The sequence below is a fragment of the Polyodon spathula genome, chromosome 33 (assembly GCF_017654505.1).
Source record: "Polyodon spathula isolate WHYD16114869_AA chromosome 33, ASM1765450v1, whole genome shotgun sequence".
NCBI classification, from domain to species: domain Eukaryota; kingdom Metazoa; phylum Chordata; class Actinopteri; order Acipenseriformes; family Polyodontidae; genus Polyodon; species Polyodon spathula.
This window is the reverse complement of record NC_054566.1, coordinates 4,568,119-4,587,182: the sequence shown is the minus strand read 5'-3', so window position 1 is coordinate 4,587,182 and position 19,064 is coordinate 4,568,119. Positions and strand designations below refer to the sequence as shown.

The 19,064-nt window shown below is 38.1% G+C and overlaps 1 protein-coding gene across 3 annotated transcripts in view; it reads right to left on the bottom strand.

Annotated features, from left to right (window-relative positions):
* LOC121303517 (astrotactin-2-like) overlaps positions 1-19,064 on the bottom strand; it is a 615,708-nt gene that overhangs the window by 486,285 nt on the left and 110,359 nt on the right. For all 3 annotated transcript variants that reach the window (XM_041234251.1, XM_041234250.1, XM_041234252.1), the window contains exon 3: positions 8,194-8,557. In XM_041234251.1, coding sequence (XP_041090185.1) covers positions 8,194-8,557 — 364 coding nt within the window. The remainder of the gene's footprint in view (positions 1-8,193; positions 8,558-19,064) is intronic.

The following is a 19,064-nucleotide window of genomic DNA, read 5'->3' as shown; positions in this document are numbered from 1 at the left end:
CAATAATAATATCTTTTAAACAATTAGGATATTTGTCAATGAGCTTTTGGTATGATTCTTTAGTGATTTTTGACAATTCTTCAATGCAAACTTCTTCCAGTTCATTCAAATTCCGAGGACTTCTCTTGTGCACAGCCTTCTTCAACTCATACCAAAGACTCTCAATCAGATTTAGATCAGGACTTTGACTAGGCCATTCCAGAACCTTTAACAATTATGAAGTAGATTTTGATGTGTGGTTTGGATCAAGTTTTGTAGCAGAGGATTTCAGATGATTGGCCAATATCTTTTAAGAACATAAGAACATAAGAAAGTTTACAAACGAGAGGAGGCCATTCGGCCCATCTTGCTCGTTTGGTTGTTAGTAGCTTATTGATCCCAAAATCTCATCAAGCAGCTTCTTGAAGGATCCCAGGGTGTCAGCTTCAACAACATTACTGGGGAGTTGATTCCAGACCCTCACAATTCTCTGTGTAAAAAAGTGTCTCCTATTTTCTGTTCTGAATGCCCCTTTTTCTAAACTCCATTTGTGACCCCTGGTCCTTGTTTCTTTTTTCAGGCTGAAAAAGTCCCTTGGGTCGACACTGTCAATACCTTTTAGAATTTTGAATGCTTGAATTAGGTCGCCACGTAGTCTTCTTTGTTCAAGACTGAACAGATTCAATTCTTTTAGCCTGTCTGCATATGACATGCCTTTTAAGCCCGGAATAATTCTGGTCGCTCTTCTTTGCACTCTTTGTAGAGCAGCAATATCTTTTTTATAGCGAGGTGACCAGAACTGAACACAGTATTCAAGATGAGGTCTTACTAGTGCATTGTACAGTTTTAACATTACTTCCCTTGATTTAAATTCAACACTTTTCACAATGTATCCGAGCATCTTGTTAGCCTATTTTATAGCTTCCCCACATTGTCTAGATGAAGACATTTCTGAGTCAACAAAAACTCCTAGGTCTTTTTCATAGATTCCTTCTTCAATTTCAGTATTTCCCATATGATATTTATAATGCACACTTTTATTTCCTGTGTCCAATACCTGAAACTTTTCTCTAGGATACAATAAGACTTCCAAGCATTTGAGTATCCCAATTTCAACTACTGTTTCTATTATCAATGCTCCCTCGGTGTGGAAGAAAGAAGGTTCTTTCACCAAGAACAAGTAGAAGAATTGTGAGGAAGGTTAATAACAATCCGAGATTGACAGCCAAAGATATTCAAAGTGAATTGGCTACAAGTGGGAATGAGGTTTTGCATGGTGAAGGTCTCAATGGTCAGAAAACATCACAATTGCTTAAAGTTTGCATATGGCATTTGAATGATGGATGTGAGTTCTGGTCAAAGGTTTTGTGGAGTGATGAAACAAAAATCAAGCTATTTGGTCACACTAATAGTCGTTACATCTGGAGAAAGTCTGGTGAGGCGTACAAAGCAAAGAGCATCATACCTATTGTCAAGCATGGAGGTGGTAATATCCTTATATGGGGCTGTTTTTCCTCTAATGGCACAGGATTTTTAATTCCAATACTTGGTAAAATGGATTCCATAGCATACATAGCATCATATGGGAGATATTGAAATTGGAGAAGGAATCTATGAAAAAGACCTAGGAGTTTTTGTTGACTCAGAAATGTCTTCATCTAGACAATGTGGGGAAGCTATAAAATAGGCTAACAAGATGCTCGGATACATTGTGAAAAGTGTTGAATTTAAATCAAGGGAAGTAATGTTAAAACTGTACAATATATTAGTAAGACCTCATCTAGAATATTGTGCTCAGTTCTGGTCACCTTACTACAAAAAGGATATTGCTGCTTTAGAAAGAGTGCAAAGAAGAGCGAATTTAAAAGGCATGTCATATGTAGACAGGCTAAAAGAATTGAATCTATTCAATCTTGAACAAAAAAGACTACATAGTGACCTAATTCAAGCACTCAAAATTATAAAAGGTACTGACAATGTTGACCCAAGGGACTTTTTCGTCCTGAAAAAAGAAACAAGGACCAGGGGTCACAAATGGAGATTAGACAAAGTGGCATTCAGAACAGGAAATAGGAGGCACTTTTTTACATAGAGAATCATGAGGGTCTGGAACCAACTCCCCAGTAATGTTGTTGAAGCTGACACCCTGGGATCCTTCAAGAAGCTGCTTGATAAGATTCTGGGATCAATAAGCTACTAACAACCAAATGAGCAAAATGGGCCGAATGGCCTCCTCTCGTTTGTAAACTTTATTATGTTCTTCTCCAGCTTTATGCCAATACATAATTTTCTGCCTAAGGTCTTCAAATATCTCTTTACTTTTTCCCATATTGACTTATTGGTAATGACAGCAATCGTCCTATCCCTAACCCTTTGTATATAAATCCCTCACAGACATAGGTATTTTTTCCTCTTGCTAATTTATAAACTGTAGCAACAATTCTGGTTAAGGTGGTAAACTAGTGCAAGTCAAAACATGCTGTGATACGTATTTCTATCAATCAAGTTTTTTTTTTTTTTTTTTTTTTTTTTTTTTCTGGTGGACACATGTTGAATAATTGTTAAAAATATGTTTGTTCAGATATTGTCCCAGCACTAATATCCTATATACCTTTAAATACATTCAACAGCCATTGTAAAAGGAAATGTAGAGGCTAGTGCTGCAGTTTGTCACCTTTTCCCATGAGTTTACTGTGCACTGAGTGTCCTTTAGCAAGGTTTCGAAGGCCTTTACATTACAGTAAAGTGCCACGCTGCAGCACACATCACTGGAACCCCACATGCGTCAGAACGCTCATTGTTTCTGGTGCACAGGGAAACCCAGCAGCACTGTAACCTGGAGTCTATGGCCTCACTGTACACTTACTGATTGGTGGAGGGAAGAAGACTGAAATGAATGCGGAACGGATATAAAGAGCAACTTCATAATGTATTGCATTGAATCTTACGACTATCATGAAAATACAAAAAAAATGTTTAAATATCATGCAAAACATGCTGTGTATGTGTTCTACTGCTACACACATATATATATATATATATATATATATAATATATATATATATATATATATATATATATATATATATATATATATATATATATATATATACACACACACACACACATGGGTCATTGTTTTATAATTTTTTTGTAAATTAAATTTATGCGTTCTACTTTCATGATACTATTCCATAATAATACATATACAATTCTAAATCTATTGCAAATATGCACGGTTAGTTTGCTATAGTCTTTGCCAGTAATATGCATGGTTAGTTTGCTTGTGTAAGTTATCTGTTAGCATGTTTGTAGTGTTATGGTATAAATGAAAACAAAGGCAGCAGAGCAGTTGGTCAATGCTGGACATCCTGTTGTACTGAAATTATCCACATGCTTTTCTGAGTGCTCTGTACTGGACCAGAAGCTCATAACTTTTCCTTAGGTTAGCGAATTGCTCTTCCAGCTTTTCTAGCTGGAATGTGTGTTACACAGTGCATATTGCTAAAGGTGAAAGTTAGGTACTGTAATTTTTAAATGACTTGTCCGCTTAAGAATGCCTTGTCCATTGTTTAAATGTTTACTGCTGGTGATTTACACATTTATAAAAAACGTTAACTTGGCAGTCTACACAATTACAATCAGTCACACATTTAACCTCCTAGAAGAGGCCAAGGGATTTCAAGTGTCAATCTGAGGCACTGGGGTTGATGGAGGCTTGTTGTCTGTCCAGAGGACACCACAGATGTTCATATCAGTTTTTTTTACTACATTTTAAAAAACACCGCATTTGGGAGCAAAGTTAACTACTCTGCACTAGAAGGCATCGGGCTGAAAATAAAATGGGCACTTCCAACAGCACAAACCCATGGAGAGTTAACAAGTTCACCCAGAGCTAGGAAGAGTTTTACAATATTCTCTTCTGATTACCACAGAGAATAAAAAGTTGTTCTGCATTTACGGGCAGAAGCAAAGGGAATCCTCCCACCTCAAAGATTAATAATGAAAATGTAAAGCAAATCAGGAAGCTACCACTAGTGAACACAATGCAGAGAACAGAACACACAGTTCAAGTGTGGTAAACTGGTCTTCAGTCCCTTAGGACTTCAAGCAATATTAATGCACTGTAGAGACTAATGATTTCCTATTTACAGTATTTAACTAAATATTTGACAAAATTAACAAATTGATTAAAAATAAGTAAATAAATAAATAACCAAGACGTAAATGACATCCAATATTTAAAAAAATAAATAAATAATTGGCACATCAGGTTTTTTTTTGGTATTTGAAAACAACGAGTGCTTGGCCACCTTTATCAACCAAATAAAAATAAAACAACTCATTGGATAAAACAAATCAGCTGATGTTTCTCTTTAACAATTTATTAAGATTAAAAAGAAGTCCATTATTAATTATCGCTGGAGTGCCACTGCGGCCTGAAATCCTATCTGTGACAAGAACCTTTATTTTGCTTTCCATTGTCACACTGCCTTGTGATTAATATTTTTCCCTAGGACAAGGAGCCCAATTGTTTTCTGTAGGTAACAATATCAGCAGTTTTTATGAAGTCTATTTCTGAAAGCTTATCCTGGGGAATGCCTGGGCTGGATTCTCTGTTCTTTAAAATTCATAGTATGTTGCATTCTCTGGACCCACTGCAAAGATATAAATGGGTTCAAATGAAGAAGTGCATGACTGGACTGAATACCCTTCCAATGCTGTGTGTTGAAGAAGAGGGCTTTACTATCTGGTAAGGCTGCCTCATGCAGTTTAAATGTTCTGCATTTAAACGAGAGCAATCAACTTATCTAGAAAGGCCTTGCCAGATGCTATACGGGAGACGAAGATCTTTGCCGAAACTTGATCTAATGTGCAAGAAGGCCTTGCCCAGAATTTAAAAAATAGCCCTCTTATCAAATAGACACATGAAGAATAACGATAATGCCATTAGCTGTGTTATACCGATATATATATATATAATATAATATAATATATAATATATATATACTATATATATATATATATATATATATATATATATAGTGGCTCCAGTGGCTCTCAAAAGTATTCACTCCCCTTGGACTTTTTCACATTTTATTGTGTTATAACATGGAATCAAAATGCAAAATGGATTTAATTAGGAGTTTTTGCCAATGATCAACACAAAAAAGTAAAAATAAAATCTACAAATTGTTCTAAATTAATTACAAATACAAAAAGCAGAAAATAATTGATTGCATAAGTATTCACCCCTTTTGCTATAACACACCAAAATAAGCTCTGGTGCAACCAACTGTCTTTAGAAGCCACATAATTAGTTGAATGCAGTCCACCTGTGTGTGATTAAGGTGTTTCACATGATTTCAGGTTAAATACACCTGTCAATGGGAGGTCGAACAGTTGGTTAATACATTTGCTAACAAAACTTACCTCATGAAGTCGAAGGAACATTCAAAGCAAATCCGGAATAAGGTTCTTCAAAAGCACCAATCAGGGGTAGGATATAAGAACATTTCCAAGGCATTGAATATCCCCTGGAGCACAGTAAAGTCCATTATTAAGAAATGGAGAGAATATGGCACAGCTGTGAATTTGTCTAGAACAGGCCATCCTCAAATAACTCATTATTCGGGCGAGAAGGGCACTAGTCAGGAGGCCACCAAGAGGCCTATGGAAACTAACTCTAAAGGAGTTACAGTCTTCCACGGCTGAGCTGGAAGACACTCTGTATACAGCAACAATAGCCTGGGTGCTTCACAAAACTGGCCTTTATGGGAGAGTGGCAAAAAGAAAGCAATTGTTGAAAAAAAAACTCACATCAAATCTTGGCTAGAGTTTGCCAGAAGGCATGTGGGAGACTCTGAGACCAAGTGGAAACAGATTCTATGGTCTGAAGAGACCTGAATAGAGCTTTTTGGCCTCAACGCTAAGCGCTATGTTTGGTGCAAGCCTAACACCGCACATCATCCTGAGAACACCATCCCTACCATGAAGCATGGTGGTGGCAGCATCATGTTATGGGGATGTTTCTCATTGGCAGGGACTGGAAAGCTCATGAAGATAGAGGACAAAATGGATGCAGCAAGTACAGAGAAATCCTGGAGGGAGATCTGCTGAAGTCTGCAAAAGACTTGGGACTTGGGAGAAGATTTGTCTTCTAGCAAGACAATGACTCAAAACATACAGCCAAAGCCACACTGGAGTGTCTTAAAAACAAAAAGGTCAATGTCCTGGAGTGGCCCAGTCAAAGTCCGGACTTCAATCCAATTGAGAATATGTGGAAAGAGTTGAAAATTGCTGTTCACCAAAGGTCCACATCCAACTTGACAGAGCTTGAGCAATTTTGCAAAGAAGAATGGGCAAAAATTGCATTGTCCAGATGTGCAAAGCTGGTAGAGACTTAATCAAACAGACTCATGGCTATAATTGGTTTCGCTCAGCATTTAATAATGAACAGATAGAAAATAAAAAGGTTGTAAAGACAAACAAAACATAGGACACAGTACTTTTGCCAAAATAAAGAGACAAACAAAACGGACTACACAGACAAACACGGTGAGCTGATATTTTAACTATTACTATGATTATTACCTCCATCTCCAATCCCATTCTCCACTCACCAAACACAAAACCCCGAGTGGGTGAAAATATGCTGCTTTTATGCAGCTGTACAGAGACTCGATTGCTAATCAATCATTCAATTCGAGTCACGGTACAACTGCATGTGAATTAATAAAGTGCAATTCCCTGTGCTCACATATTATTACATTTTACCTGCACATGAAGCACTGTGCAATCCTCGTGCCTAAGTACAAATATACATTTTAAACAACTTGTGTTCCACAGACCCATTTATATCCCGTGTACCAATGACTTTACACCAACATTAACACATAACACGCAACATATAACACTGAAATACACACAGGGGGCATTGCCACAGGGGTGAATACTTTTGAGAGCTACTGTGTGTGTATACACACACACACACACACACACACACACACACGTACACACGCAAACAGTATAATTTACCATGAGGTTCTATTCAGTATCAACATTTAAGTTCTCCGTGGTGGACGATGTCACATCGTGGGTATCTGTAATGGACTAAATAGTCAGTCCAGGCGCCTCGCACACAAAGGCAAACATGCTCTGTGATCTGTTTGTTTTTATCTACCTCTTAAACATAAAACACCTAAAAGAATAAAAGTACCAGTAACTTTGTATTTTGTTAATTGCAATTTGAGTGCAGAATTGTGTATTTCTCTGCGCTTCAGATATTTAAGCTACTAAGTTGTAAAAAAATAAAGTTCTAGTAATTTAAAATATCTAGTAGCCTACATGTGCTAATGCTGATTGTGCATTCAGCTTGTTCACAGCGTGTTCAGAAAGTTTATTCAAAGCCTCCTCTTAAAGAAGAGAGCACAGTGCCTGTTGTCATGATATGTTAAAATAGAGTTACTGAAAGTAATCCTAAATTATTCAATCTGAAGGCGGTTAGATAATGGCTTTTACTTGTTGTTCAACAGTTTGTCCTTTTGCAAAAATATATAAATACATCAATAAACAATGTAGAATTTCTGCAGTATCAATTTCACCTAAACCCTTTTATTATTTGATATAATTTTAAAGGGTATACAAACTTCACTGAATCTGTATTCAGAATCAATATTTATGACTAAAACTAAAACCGTTCCTGTCAGGAGAGCCTTAAAGCCCCCCGGTAATAAATCATACACAGTCAGGGGTGACTGAAAAATATCTGACCGTTCTGGTCCATGTGACTAGATCAATCAATAAGAAACAGCTGACTGCCTCTTAACTAATTCTGTTGTTTGGTATTGATCACTTTTTTTAACATCTTGACATAGGGAAATAGAGCACGCTTTTTAAGATGCAATTTACAAACATGTCACCCTGTACGGTATAGCATTATTCTTATCAATATCACATATGGGTAAAATAGCAGGGCAACAAGCAATAAAGAGTGGCCAAAAAACTTGACAGCTCGTTACATTTAATTGTTTTTTGTTAAATCTCAAATCCACTGCTATGGATCCCACCCTAAAAAATCCATTATTAGAAACTAAGTAAGCAAATGTTTGGATAAGTGCCTTCTTCAGTGTACTGCTATCCAACAGCCTTCCTCGCTATCTTAACTGCAATTCATGCCCACTCATATTTGAAGAGATGTTAAACATGTCAAACCTCTTGTCTGGAAACAGGGTTTCTCGTCCTCTCCTTTGCCCAGGCTGTCCAGGGTGTGAGTCACTTGGCTGCCGAAGTTGTCCTCTCGCCGGTGGGGCTCCTCTTCCTCGTAGTCGTAGTCGTCGAGGATGGGGGTCTCGCGGATTGGCACCCCGATGACGGAGTTGTGTGCCTGGACGCGGGAGCTGCGGAAGCTGTCCCGGGCCTGGGGTCCCAGCAGCACCGAGGGGATGTAGTGGATCTCGTGGGTGGCCTCTGTGCTGGCACTCTTCTGAGGGACGCGCCTCCTCTTGCACCATCGTCGCCGGGCATACAGGACCATGGTGAAGACCAGGATGAGGAGCAGCAGCGCAATCAGACCGCCCTACCAAATAAGAATCCTTTATATTTAAACCATTCAATTAGACAAAAAATATCCGGGCAAGTTAATTGCAATGCTTCAGCTTCAAGCCATTCGAGGGTGAGATCTACAGCTATGGCCAAAAGTTTTGCATCACCTTATAGAATTAACATATTTTGCTTCATGAAGTCACATTAAACCTGCTGAATAATGTTACGTTAACATATTGAATTACATACCACTTTATGGTTTTCCATATATTTAACGAACAACTGACAAAAGTTGAAAAATATGACATTTTAAAATCGAACATATTGGATAACACTTTAATTTAGGAATCTGTTATAAGTGGTTATAAACAATAGCTAAAACAAAACCATGGCAAAAGTGTATAATAAGAGTATTGCAAAAACAAAGCAACCCCATACAATTGGTGAGACAGACATATAAAAAAAAGACAGACAGGGGAAAGACAAACAGGCCTGAAAAGACAGATAGACTATATCCGTTATACTTATAAGCGATTATAAACAATAGCGCAAAAAACAATGACAAAAGTGTATAATAACACTCTTATTATTTCTAATCATATTGTTTAATTGTTAATATCATAATTAATAACATGTTTATGTGTTACCAAATACTGTACTACTACTGGAAAATAGGATTTTCTTGCAGCAACTTAATTTCACTAATGACCTTCAAGGTCAATTTTTGCTGCAATAAATGTTTGTGCTTCTTATAAAAATAAATAAATGATGTCTCAATTCTAAAATTTAGTACCTGCTGTAACATAGGGAAAACGTGGGTTGGGATATCTGACCAACTACTGACACAATTGTCTGAAACCAGTTGCTAAATAACGTAGCGTGCACAGCAATGTCACTAGACCTGGCACTGCATGACTGCTATCTCTGTGGCTGTAGATCAGATTTGATCTCCTCATATAAGTAGGGGCCCGGAAAATTCATTGTGTTTTTTAAAGAAATTCACGAATGTTAATCAAAAAAAGCAACACATTTCAAGAAACCACCATTTTATATATATAAAAAAAACCCTACAAAACTGATGTAAGTTGCCAATGCGTTATCAGTGGCTGCATTTATATGCACAAGTCATGACAGTTTTTCTCACGACCTGTTTGCCGTACTTTTCAGGAAATGCGTTGCTATGCAGTTCCAATATAGGAAAGAAAAAATCGTCTGTACCAACGCAGATTACTCAATTCATAGTCATTTAGGGGAGGGGATATTTAAATTTCTGCTTACTAAGTAGGAAAAGAACGACTCTGAATATCGTGAGGAGAGCTTCATGTGTTGCCATGAAGATAAAAACATTAAACATGAGAAATTAATTCAGGTGTTGTCGCGCACATTCTGAATTACACTGCGCATTAGCTACTTGTTTGTCTGGTTACCTTTCCAACACACACACACACGTGTACTGCAACACACAAACACACACATATATTATATAAAATATAATTTCTACAAGTTTTACTACTTAGAATGTATATTTGTGTGTGTTTGTGGAACATCTAAAAGTTACATTTCATTAACACTAGAACCAACTTTTACAACACATGTTTTTATTGTGATTATAACCTGCAATATTCAATTTATATAAATTGTAGGATTGGTTCCCACAGGCAGGCGCATCACACAGGGCGAGGCAATGCACACACACCTGCCAGCCCTGCTACTGCCTACCCTCGTGCACACTACACTATATATATACAAGTCTGTTGTTATCTCTGCTGGACCTGGCAGCCATCAATTCCTTTGTTTTGTACAAGGTAGGAGAGATTTCATCTTGAAGGTAGCCACAGAGAATCAGCAGAAAGCTGCAGGCTGCAGCAGCTCAACCTGGATTCTGTGCTGTGAGTGACACACACGCAAGTTAAATCATATGTTACTTTCGTTTTAGATTAAAAACTACTTTTTGTTTTTACAGTTTTGTATGTGCATATACTGGTTTCCACACTAGTTTCTTTTGAAATGTTTATTTTATTATAGTTTTTCATTTTTTGAAGTTGTGCTTTATATGTGGCAAATTAGAAAATAGCTTGTTCATTTAAATACGCCATTTCGACAGTGCAGACGTTTGTAATGATGCGCTTGAACAAAACTTGAGTTGTATCCAATCGTTTGTCTTTCATTTTAATATTGATGGTGTTTAAAATGTACCAGCGGTTGTAGGTATGAGTATAACCTCAGTGGTTCTAGGGGTGAAATAGTCCATAAATACAGTGTGTGTGTTGGGGGAGGGGGGTGTCTATGTTTTGTATGGCCTTTCTCCTGGAGATTACTTGATATTAAATCAGAAGAACGGGATCTTGACTGATAAAATCCAGTGTGCCACAAGCACAATTCCTGCTCTGGTTTACCTGGGTTTTTACAGCTATTTTTATTGTGAGAAAGCGATTGACCCTGCCCCTAAAGTCACCCTGCCAAAAGGACATGTTGTTTATTGTCTTTTGTTGTTTCACGATGTATTCACATGACAACGTCACACAGTCATGACTGTAGATTAAATGTTCATGTTCAGGTAAATCAAGCCATTGACAGTTCATTAAGAACATCAGCCAAAATCCAAGGCCTAAATATTTTAACATGTAGCCTAACTATTCAGTCAACACTTGTACATTGGAACATTGGAACTCGAGTCACTATGAAACAATCTTTAAAAATGTAACAAACTTGCTGGAACAAGAGTCGTTTAAAATGGTCTGTGTTGGCTGCAAAAAAAAAGTAACAAGTGACACATTCAGCAACATTTTTAAAGTAGACTATTTTGCTGCCTTTAATCACTAAATATTAAGCACGGGAGAAACTGTAACGGCAAACCTGAAATGATAAAACCGAAGCTTTTGTGTTTTTCTTTATACACACTATACATCTCTAGCAGCATGTAGAAATAATGAAGTTTTAAAACCACAGATACCCTCAAATTATTAATAAATGACGTAAGATCATATATGTTACTTGAGCCTAAGCATAGATGTAAATGGCTAGTGTTTCTCCCTCTGTTACATGGTTTATTATTAGAAAGGCAGACGCACAGTTGAAACCAATGCCATTCTTCACAAGTATTTTAATGACAGCCTGACCTACTTCTGTTGTGTGGTTAAAGTCAAGATGCAGTGTATCTACTAAGTAAGTAGTAAGTTCTTCTGAATTAGCAGTTGTAAAGTTCTGTGGGATGAAAATAATGTACAAAACACAGTTGCCGTGATCATCAGTGACCTCTTTGCATACAACGCAAAGAGTCTCAGAGTCGCTCATTTTGCTATTTAAATATTCTTCATGTGCTGTGTACACTTTAGGGAGATACTCTCCTCTGAGTGTCATTGTTATGCATGGCTTCTCCTGGAGATTTTTTTCATTAAAAAAACGTCATAATATTTCATTGACCAGCCGTTGTTTCGATGTATCGGTGTGTTCGTGCACTAAAGGCTTCCACTAATTAAAACGTGTTGACATTACATAGTTCTCTACTTTTTAAACAATCCTGTGATTGTGACCTGTTTGTTCGGTAATGTTTTGCCTGAACTTCAAGTTTGAGTTTCTTGTTTTTGTGCACTGTGCTGTCAAGATGCTTGTCAATAGTACCTTTTCTTAGATGATCCAAAGATACTTTACAAGTTGAGCAAAACAGAATCCCACCATCTGCATGCAACATATCTTTTTTGTAGCTCTGAATGCCATATTCTGTTAAAAATGATTTAGATTTTTTTAATTTGTCAGCTGTCTGCATTTTAAACTTCCCACCTCTGACTCGCATGTTATATCATTGTACAGAATGAGGAATTTACCAATCATGAAGCCGGTATTTGTTTGACCCTGTTGCTGTAGTAACCAAATGCATGGCATGGACGCTGGACTGTGTACAGCTACTGTAGCGCTGCTTCTACTTGATAAAAGTATGAATTGAACAGGGGAGCCGAAGAGCAATGAAAATAAGTAAATAAAATGATTTTTTTTTCATGGTAGGCTGTCAAATACACGATTTCTGTGAAATCCGTGATATTTTTAATTTTCCAGGGTCCTACATATAACGCTAGTGTGATCTGTGCTCAATCTGTACCTCATTATTACCTTCTTCTCACACAGCCCTAGTAACTGCCTGGTCTGAAATACTCTCTCCCTGACTCTTCCTCCCTCGCTCTCCTGTGCAGCTCTTCTGCAAGTTCTGTGCCACTACCTGGTTTCAATAAGCGGTACTTTTAACACACATTGAGACACCTAGGAAAGTTAGCGCCCTTAAGAGTTTTGTGGCATAATTTGCATACATTTCCACTCATTAACATTATTCATTATCTTTAAATGACTCAAACCAGGTACTTTTTCCACACACTTTTTTTCCACGCGCTAGGTTGCCTGCCACACTAGTTAGTGAACACAGCAGGTGCACACAGCACACAGTAAAGGGGTTTACTGCATACAAAACGTCATTACTGCTGTTTAGTGAATGAGGCCCAAAATCAGCTGTGACCACAGAGATGTCAGTGGTGAAAAGGAAACATGAAGCCAGGTCTTTCTAGTTTGTATTTACTACTTGAATAATGATTCAGTCATGACTACCATATTCTTCCGAGCCAGTGGTGGAGGAAGAGGAAGATGGGCCATTTTTATTATTATTATTATTATTATTATTATTATTATTATTATTATTATTATTATTATTTTGAAATCAGAAATGCAGGCATGTTGATTTGCTGTAGTTTATTTTGGTGCCTGCAGCACCACCTGACAGCTTCCGTCTAAACTACAGGATGAATCGTGCACAAAGAATATAACTGCAAATGTCTGTGCTGAACAGTACCCCAAAACCTTCCATGCAGATGTGCCTCGTACCAGCCTCCGGGGGGAAAAAAATTAGGATAATTAAGACACTAGCGATACCTCTTGAAATGAGGGAGGGTACAGTCTGAATTATTGGCACAACAGCACACCGGCAGCTATAGTGATATCTATATGTGACATCTGCAAATATAAATGCGAAGGATAATATCATTGTTAAAAAATAAATTTTAAAATTTGAACTGCTCCGTGTTCCCTCATTTAATAGGGTTACCAGACTCTATTGAAGAACCGAGACTTGTTTATCTTCATCTTCAATTCATTCACCTAGTACCAACTCTGAAGAACTGTATATAAGTCATTGGGTGTATTTATTGTATGATTATAAGTAATTGGTGGTTACCTCTAATCAAGTTGAGAGTTTATTTCTGGCGCACTATCAACTTGATTACAGGGAGTCATCGATCACTTGCAAACATGCACTAAACAATTCCGTTTTCTTGCTATTGTCATCTGACTAAAATATGTTAAATGTACAAAAAGACAAGTTCAACTATTACCATTTAAACATGTGCTAATGTGAACAGAATAGCAAAAACGGAACAATTTTACTGACAGGGACAAAAACTGAAGGCTGAAAGGTAGGACAATCCCAGCTGGGACTATTCCTCTGACCCAAGTTGAATGCCTATGCCATGGGAGCAGATTTCCAGAAAGATACTAAAATGATTCTGCTTTCATTTCAAATCAATGTATTAGCCCCAGGGGTTTGCTAAGCTGTGCATAATATTCGATTTTCAATTCCCATCTTTTATGAGCCATTTTTTTAATGTTGCCACTAAATACAAAGGGGACATCTGTTTACTCAGGATACAACGGTCAATTTATAACAGGAGTTAATCATGCTCTGTAAATAAAATAACCGTATTTTTATCCTTGCCTTCTTTGAAGACACACTCCCATTGTAGGATGAGGACATTCTCATAACGATTCAGTCTCGCTGTTCAGTCGTGCCTGATTTATACATGCAGTAGTGTGTATTCCAGCTTTGAGATGGGTTGTCAAACCTCCACAGTGCACTTTCAAAAAAGAAATACAAAGATGAGTATTTCTTCTTTCACATATGAAAAGATTCCACTTCATGGATTGTTTGTGTATATGTATATATAGACTACATGGCCACCTTATTAGGACCCAATTGGATTTGACACTGCCCTGCTGTGGGGCATATTCTCTGGAAGGCTGCATGAATGCTGTACTGTCTTTAGGCATCGTTGTGGAGCAAGTCCATCCAAAAATGCTGCACTTGTACCCTGATGGCGACGGAGACAGGAGGCCTCCATCCACACAGTCAGCATGTTGTGAGAATGGATTGAGTAAGATGGCAAGCTTCTTCCATGGCACCTCAATCCTCGGATCTCAAGCCAACTGAACTTTCATCATTCATCATCGCAATTCTCTGCCTCTTTCTCTCGATTTCACGCAATTGCACCTGTCAAAGACTGAATGGATTCCCTCAAGGCACTTCAAGCCCGTATGATCAGGGCAAATGGTGGCCCCACATGATCATAGATACAGTGCTTAATAAAATGGCCAGTAAGTGTACACAGCTCCGGCCAAAAGATATGCATACAGTCTAAGATTGAAACATTAATAAAAAATAACATAGATCTTTTATTTAAAATCATGTAATCAAAGAAACTGCAAAATGAGATCGCAAAAGTCTACCGGAAGCCATAATAGTACAATATTCATGTTAAATTTCAAAACTTTTGGCCATAGCTGTGTACAGGACCATGGGAACGCTACAAAAGTACTGTGCAAATTTAACAGGACAAACTTTAATAAGGGTGGTATCACAATACTATAACCCAACCACAATAGTAAATCCATTGCAGAACCAAGACTACACATTATTGGTGGCCACAGCTGCACTGTATATACTTTAGATATTTTTAGATTGTTGATAGATTGTCATTACTGGGGTGATGTACCACTTCCAGTTTTTATGTTTATTCTCCCTCCCCCTTTCCTCCCCTCCCCTATTGTATTCTCCCTCCCCCTTTCCTCCCCCCTTTCTCTGGTTCTCCCTGGAATTGCCACTCGGCTTGTATCAAAGCTGCCCTTGCCTTACCTCTCTCAACTTCTCATCACTCACTGAAACCAGGATCTCCCATAATACCATTCTGACCGCCCTTTCCTCTCTCTATGTCCTGTCCCACTCTCCTCACCCCTCTGGACAGGGTGGGAGAACAAGATTTCTGCTCTCTCTCTCTCTCCCTGCTCTTTTCTGCCCCCTCCTATCTCTGTTAGCACCTCTAAGTTTCATGCTGGCAAAATCACCTCTCTCTGTCGACTCCTCCTCATTGTTCTCTACTGCCCTTCTTGATCCGACTCACTTTATTGATGAGCTTGACTTCATCTTCTCCTCTCTCTCCACCCATATTCTACTAGAAGACTTCAACATCCACCTCTCCAACCCTAACCACTCTGCTGAATTTCTTCACCCCTTCTCCTTCTCCCCCCTTGTCCTCTGCTCACTCATTCCCTCCGCAACCCCTACTAATTTACCATCCTTCGCCTTGCCCCTCTCAGACTCTGATCTTTGCTTCCTGCTCAAGGACTGCTAACCCACCATGTGCGCTCTGGATCCCCTCCTCACTCACCTTTTCATCAATTTAAAACTCTTGTACGTGCCTAATTCTGTCTCAACCTTTCTGCCCTCTCATACTTCCAGACTATTATTTCCGCTTACACCCCCCTCTGCTTCTCTTCCTCCAGAGGCTGCTCCTTCTCCTCCCTTGCCCCTCAATGGAGGAATGACCTGTCCACAGATATCAGGACTGCTCAGTCCCTGACCACATTTCGGTGCCTCCTCAAGACACACCTGTTCAGACAGCATCTGTAAACATCACAATTCTCAACTATACTGGACTATATGGCACCCAGCTGTATCAGTACTTGCATCATCTTGTAATTGCCCTCAACTGCTGCACACTTTGCTGTATTATTTGAATATACCGAATTATATTTTCTTGTACTTGATTTTACTCTTAAAGGTAAATTTATTCACATTTTTTGTAATTGTGATACTTAAGTAATGTGATATTTTTTAACAACTGTAAGTCACCCTGGATAAGAAATAAATAATACTAATCTGTACTCACTTCCACTTGTATGCAAAGTGGCCCCCAGGGTGTTATTAATCAATCTTTTTGAATATCACTTTCATTAAATTTGTCCTTCGAAACAAATCCAGACCAAAGTATTACTAATGTACTTCTAAGTGCTCGTAAATCTTAGTCACACAGGGAACATGATAAATACATTTTCAGAAAGAGAACGGCATTCATCACAATTTAAACTCTGTGACTGTGGCATAATAAGCACTTCAGGAAACTTCCCACTTTATCTAATAGAATGTATTATTTGTGGGTAAAGAATCTTGCTGTAAAGTACTTCCCAAAGATTCACACATTCTTTGTCTGCAAGGATATGTGACACCCAATTCTGTGATGTGCGTAAAACACTTCATTTTAAGGGACACTTCACGATTGCAATAGAGAAGCCAACATCAAACAATCTACACCATTTCAATAGAGAAGCCAACACCAAACACATTCAGAGGAAGTTATGCATGTAGTTATTAGAAAAGCAGTGTTTCCATATTATTTGCCATTAGTACTGTAAGTTAGCTTTAGGTCTATTAGCTTCCCCTCCTAATGTAGTCTTTTTACAGATTGATACAGAACAGTGGCTTATACTCTACCTGCAGGGCAGTGTAGACTGATACAGAACAGTGGCTTATACTCTACCTACAGGGCAGTGTAGACTGATACAGAACAGTGGCTTATACTCTACCTACAGGGCAGTGTAGACTGATAGATATAATAAATGGACTGCACTCCAAGCATCCTGGGCCACACCATCTTGACAGTGTATATACTTTGCCTGTCAATCAAGTTTTAAACCAGTACCCAAACAATCAGCCAGTGTGCCCGTGGCCATCTTACCACACCCAACAAACCCAGCTCGCCACAGTGTGTCACTTAATTGTCTTTATTAATTTGATAAAGATGACTTGCTGTTCGACTATTGCATGCAGCAAATTATCGACCAAGGGATGTGGCAAGACCTTCCACTTGTAAGTATTCATTTTAGGTTCATAACGTATTAGTTAAAATAATGTTTTTAACCATTATTGTATTGGCTCCTGTAGCCTCCGGGGGGAAAAAAATTAGGATAATTAAGACACTAGCGATACCTCTTGAAATGAGGGAGGGTACAGTCTGAATTATTGGCACCAGCACACCGGCAGCTACAGTGATACAAATGTGTAACATCTGCAAATATAAATGCGAAGGATATTATCATTGTTAAAAAATAAATTTTAAAATTCGAACTGCTCCATGTTCCCTCATTTAATAGGGTTACCAGACTCTATTGAAGAACCGAGACTTGTTTATCTTCATCTTCAATTCATTCATTTATTGTATGTTTATAAGTAATTGGTGGTTACCGCTAATCAAGTTGAGAGTTTATTTCTGGCGCACTATCAACTTGATTACAGGGAGTCATCGATCACTTGCAAACATGCACTAAACAACTCTGTTTTCTTGCTATTGTCATCTGACCAAAACAAGTTAAATGTACAAAAAGACAAGTTCAACTATTACCCAATAAAATGAGCTCTTAAAACAATCTGACTTTACGCACCAATCTGACCGCAGACACTTCAAATTCAGACCAGTAATTTGGGGGGTGGTGTCTGGCTTTGTCTTTATCTGCTTTACAAAGAGTTTTCCTGACTGACAGGAATACATTATTGTCGGTTTTAAACTTGCTGTCAGCAGAGATGTTAAAACTTCTACTGTTAAAATATGTGTTTAGTCCAACTCGGCGTTATAAAAATGAAGACTGGTCCCCAGTTGAAATTCTTGCACTGGCATAAAGTTTCCTTAATGTTGTTGAGATTTTGTGGACTTATTTCCATAAAATTAATGTCCATATGATTTTGTTTTAAGTACACTAACAAGCCCATGCTGTAGATTTTTGTGTGTGTTTTTTTCAATCTTTTTTTTTTCTATTTCATTTGCTGTTCCTCATCTACTGTTATGTGTCTACTCTTGCTGGTGCACTTATTATTATTGTTTTTTTCAGGTGGACTGCTGTCTTCACTCGGAAAGCTGGTGGTTTTGTAACTAATAACAAATAAAATGGCAGTTTGTTATGGAATTTAGAATGTAGTGGTGCGTAGTGATTTATTCAGTGTGAAGAGGCTCATTAGTATGCAAGCCGTGCTGAAACTCGGAGCAGCTGATTCAAATTCGGCGCCGTTCTGATACACGGGGGAGGGGCACAACAGATATAGATATAAACAAAGTAGTCTTCCCAGGGACAGCGAGTGGTGGCGACAGCATTAGATAAGTACAGGGGTGGAGAAGTACAGAGCAATTGGAAGCAGGTTGAAAGCAGGTTGACAGCTGCAGAAGCTAAACTAAAATTCCAAAAAAAAAAAAATTGAACATGGCTCAAGTCAGTTAATCTGTGACACCTACATGATGTGGGAAATCTGAGAAAACCCAGCAGAGCTAAACCAAGTGTGTGTAAAGTGCCGCACCTTGCAGAGGAACATACAGGCAGCTGGAAATAATTAATCTAAACGCATGGCTGAAAACATTGTGCAGACAGGAAGGCTTCACCTATCTTGAACATTGGACCACATTCTA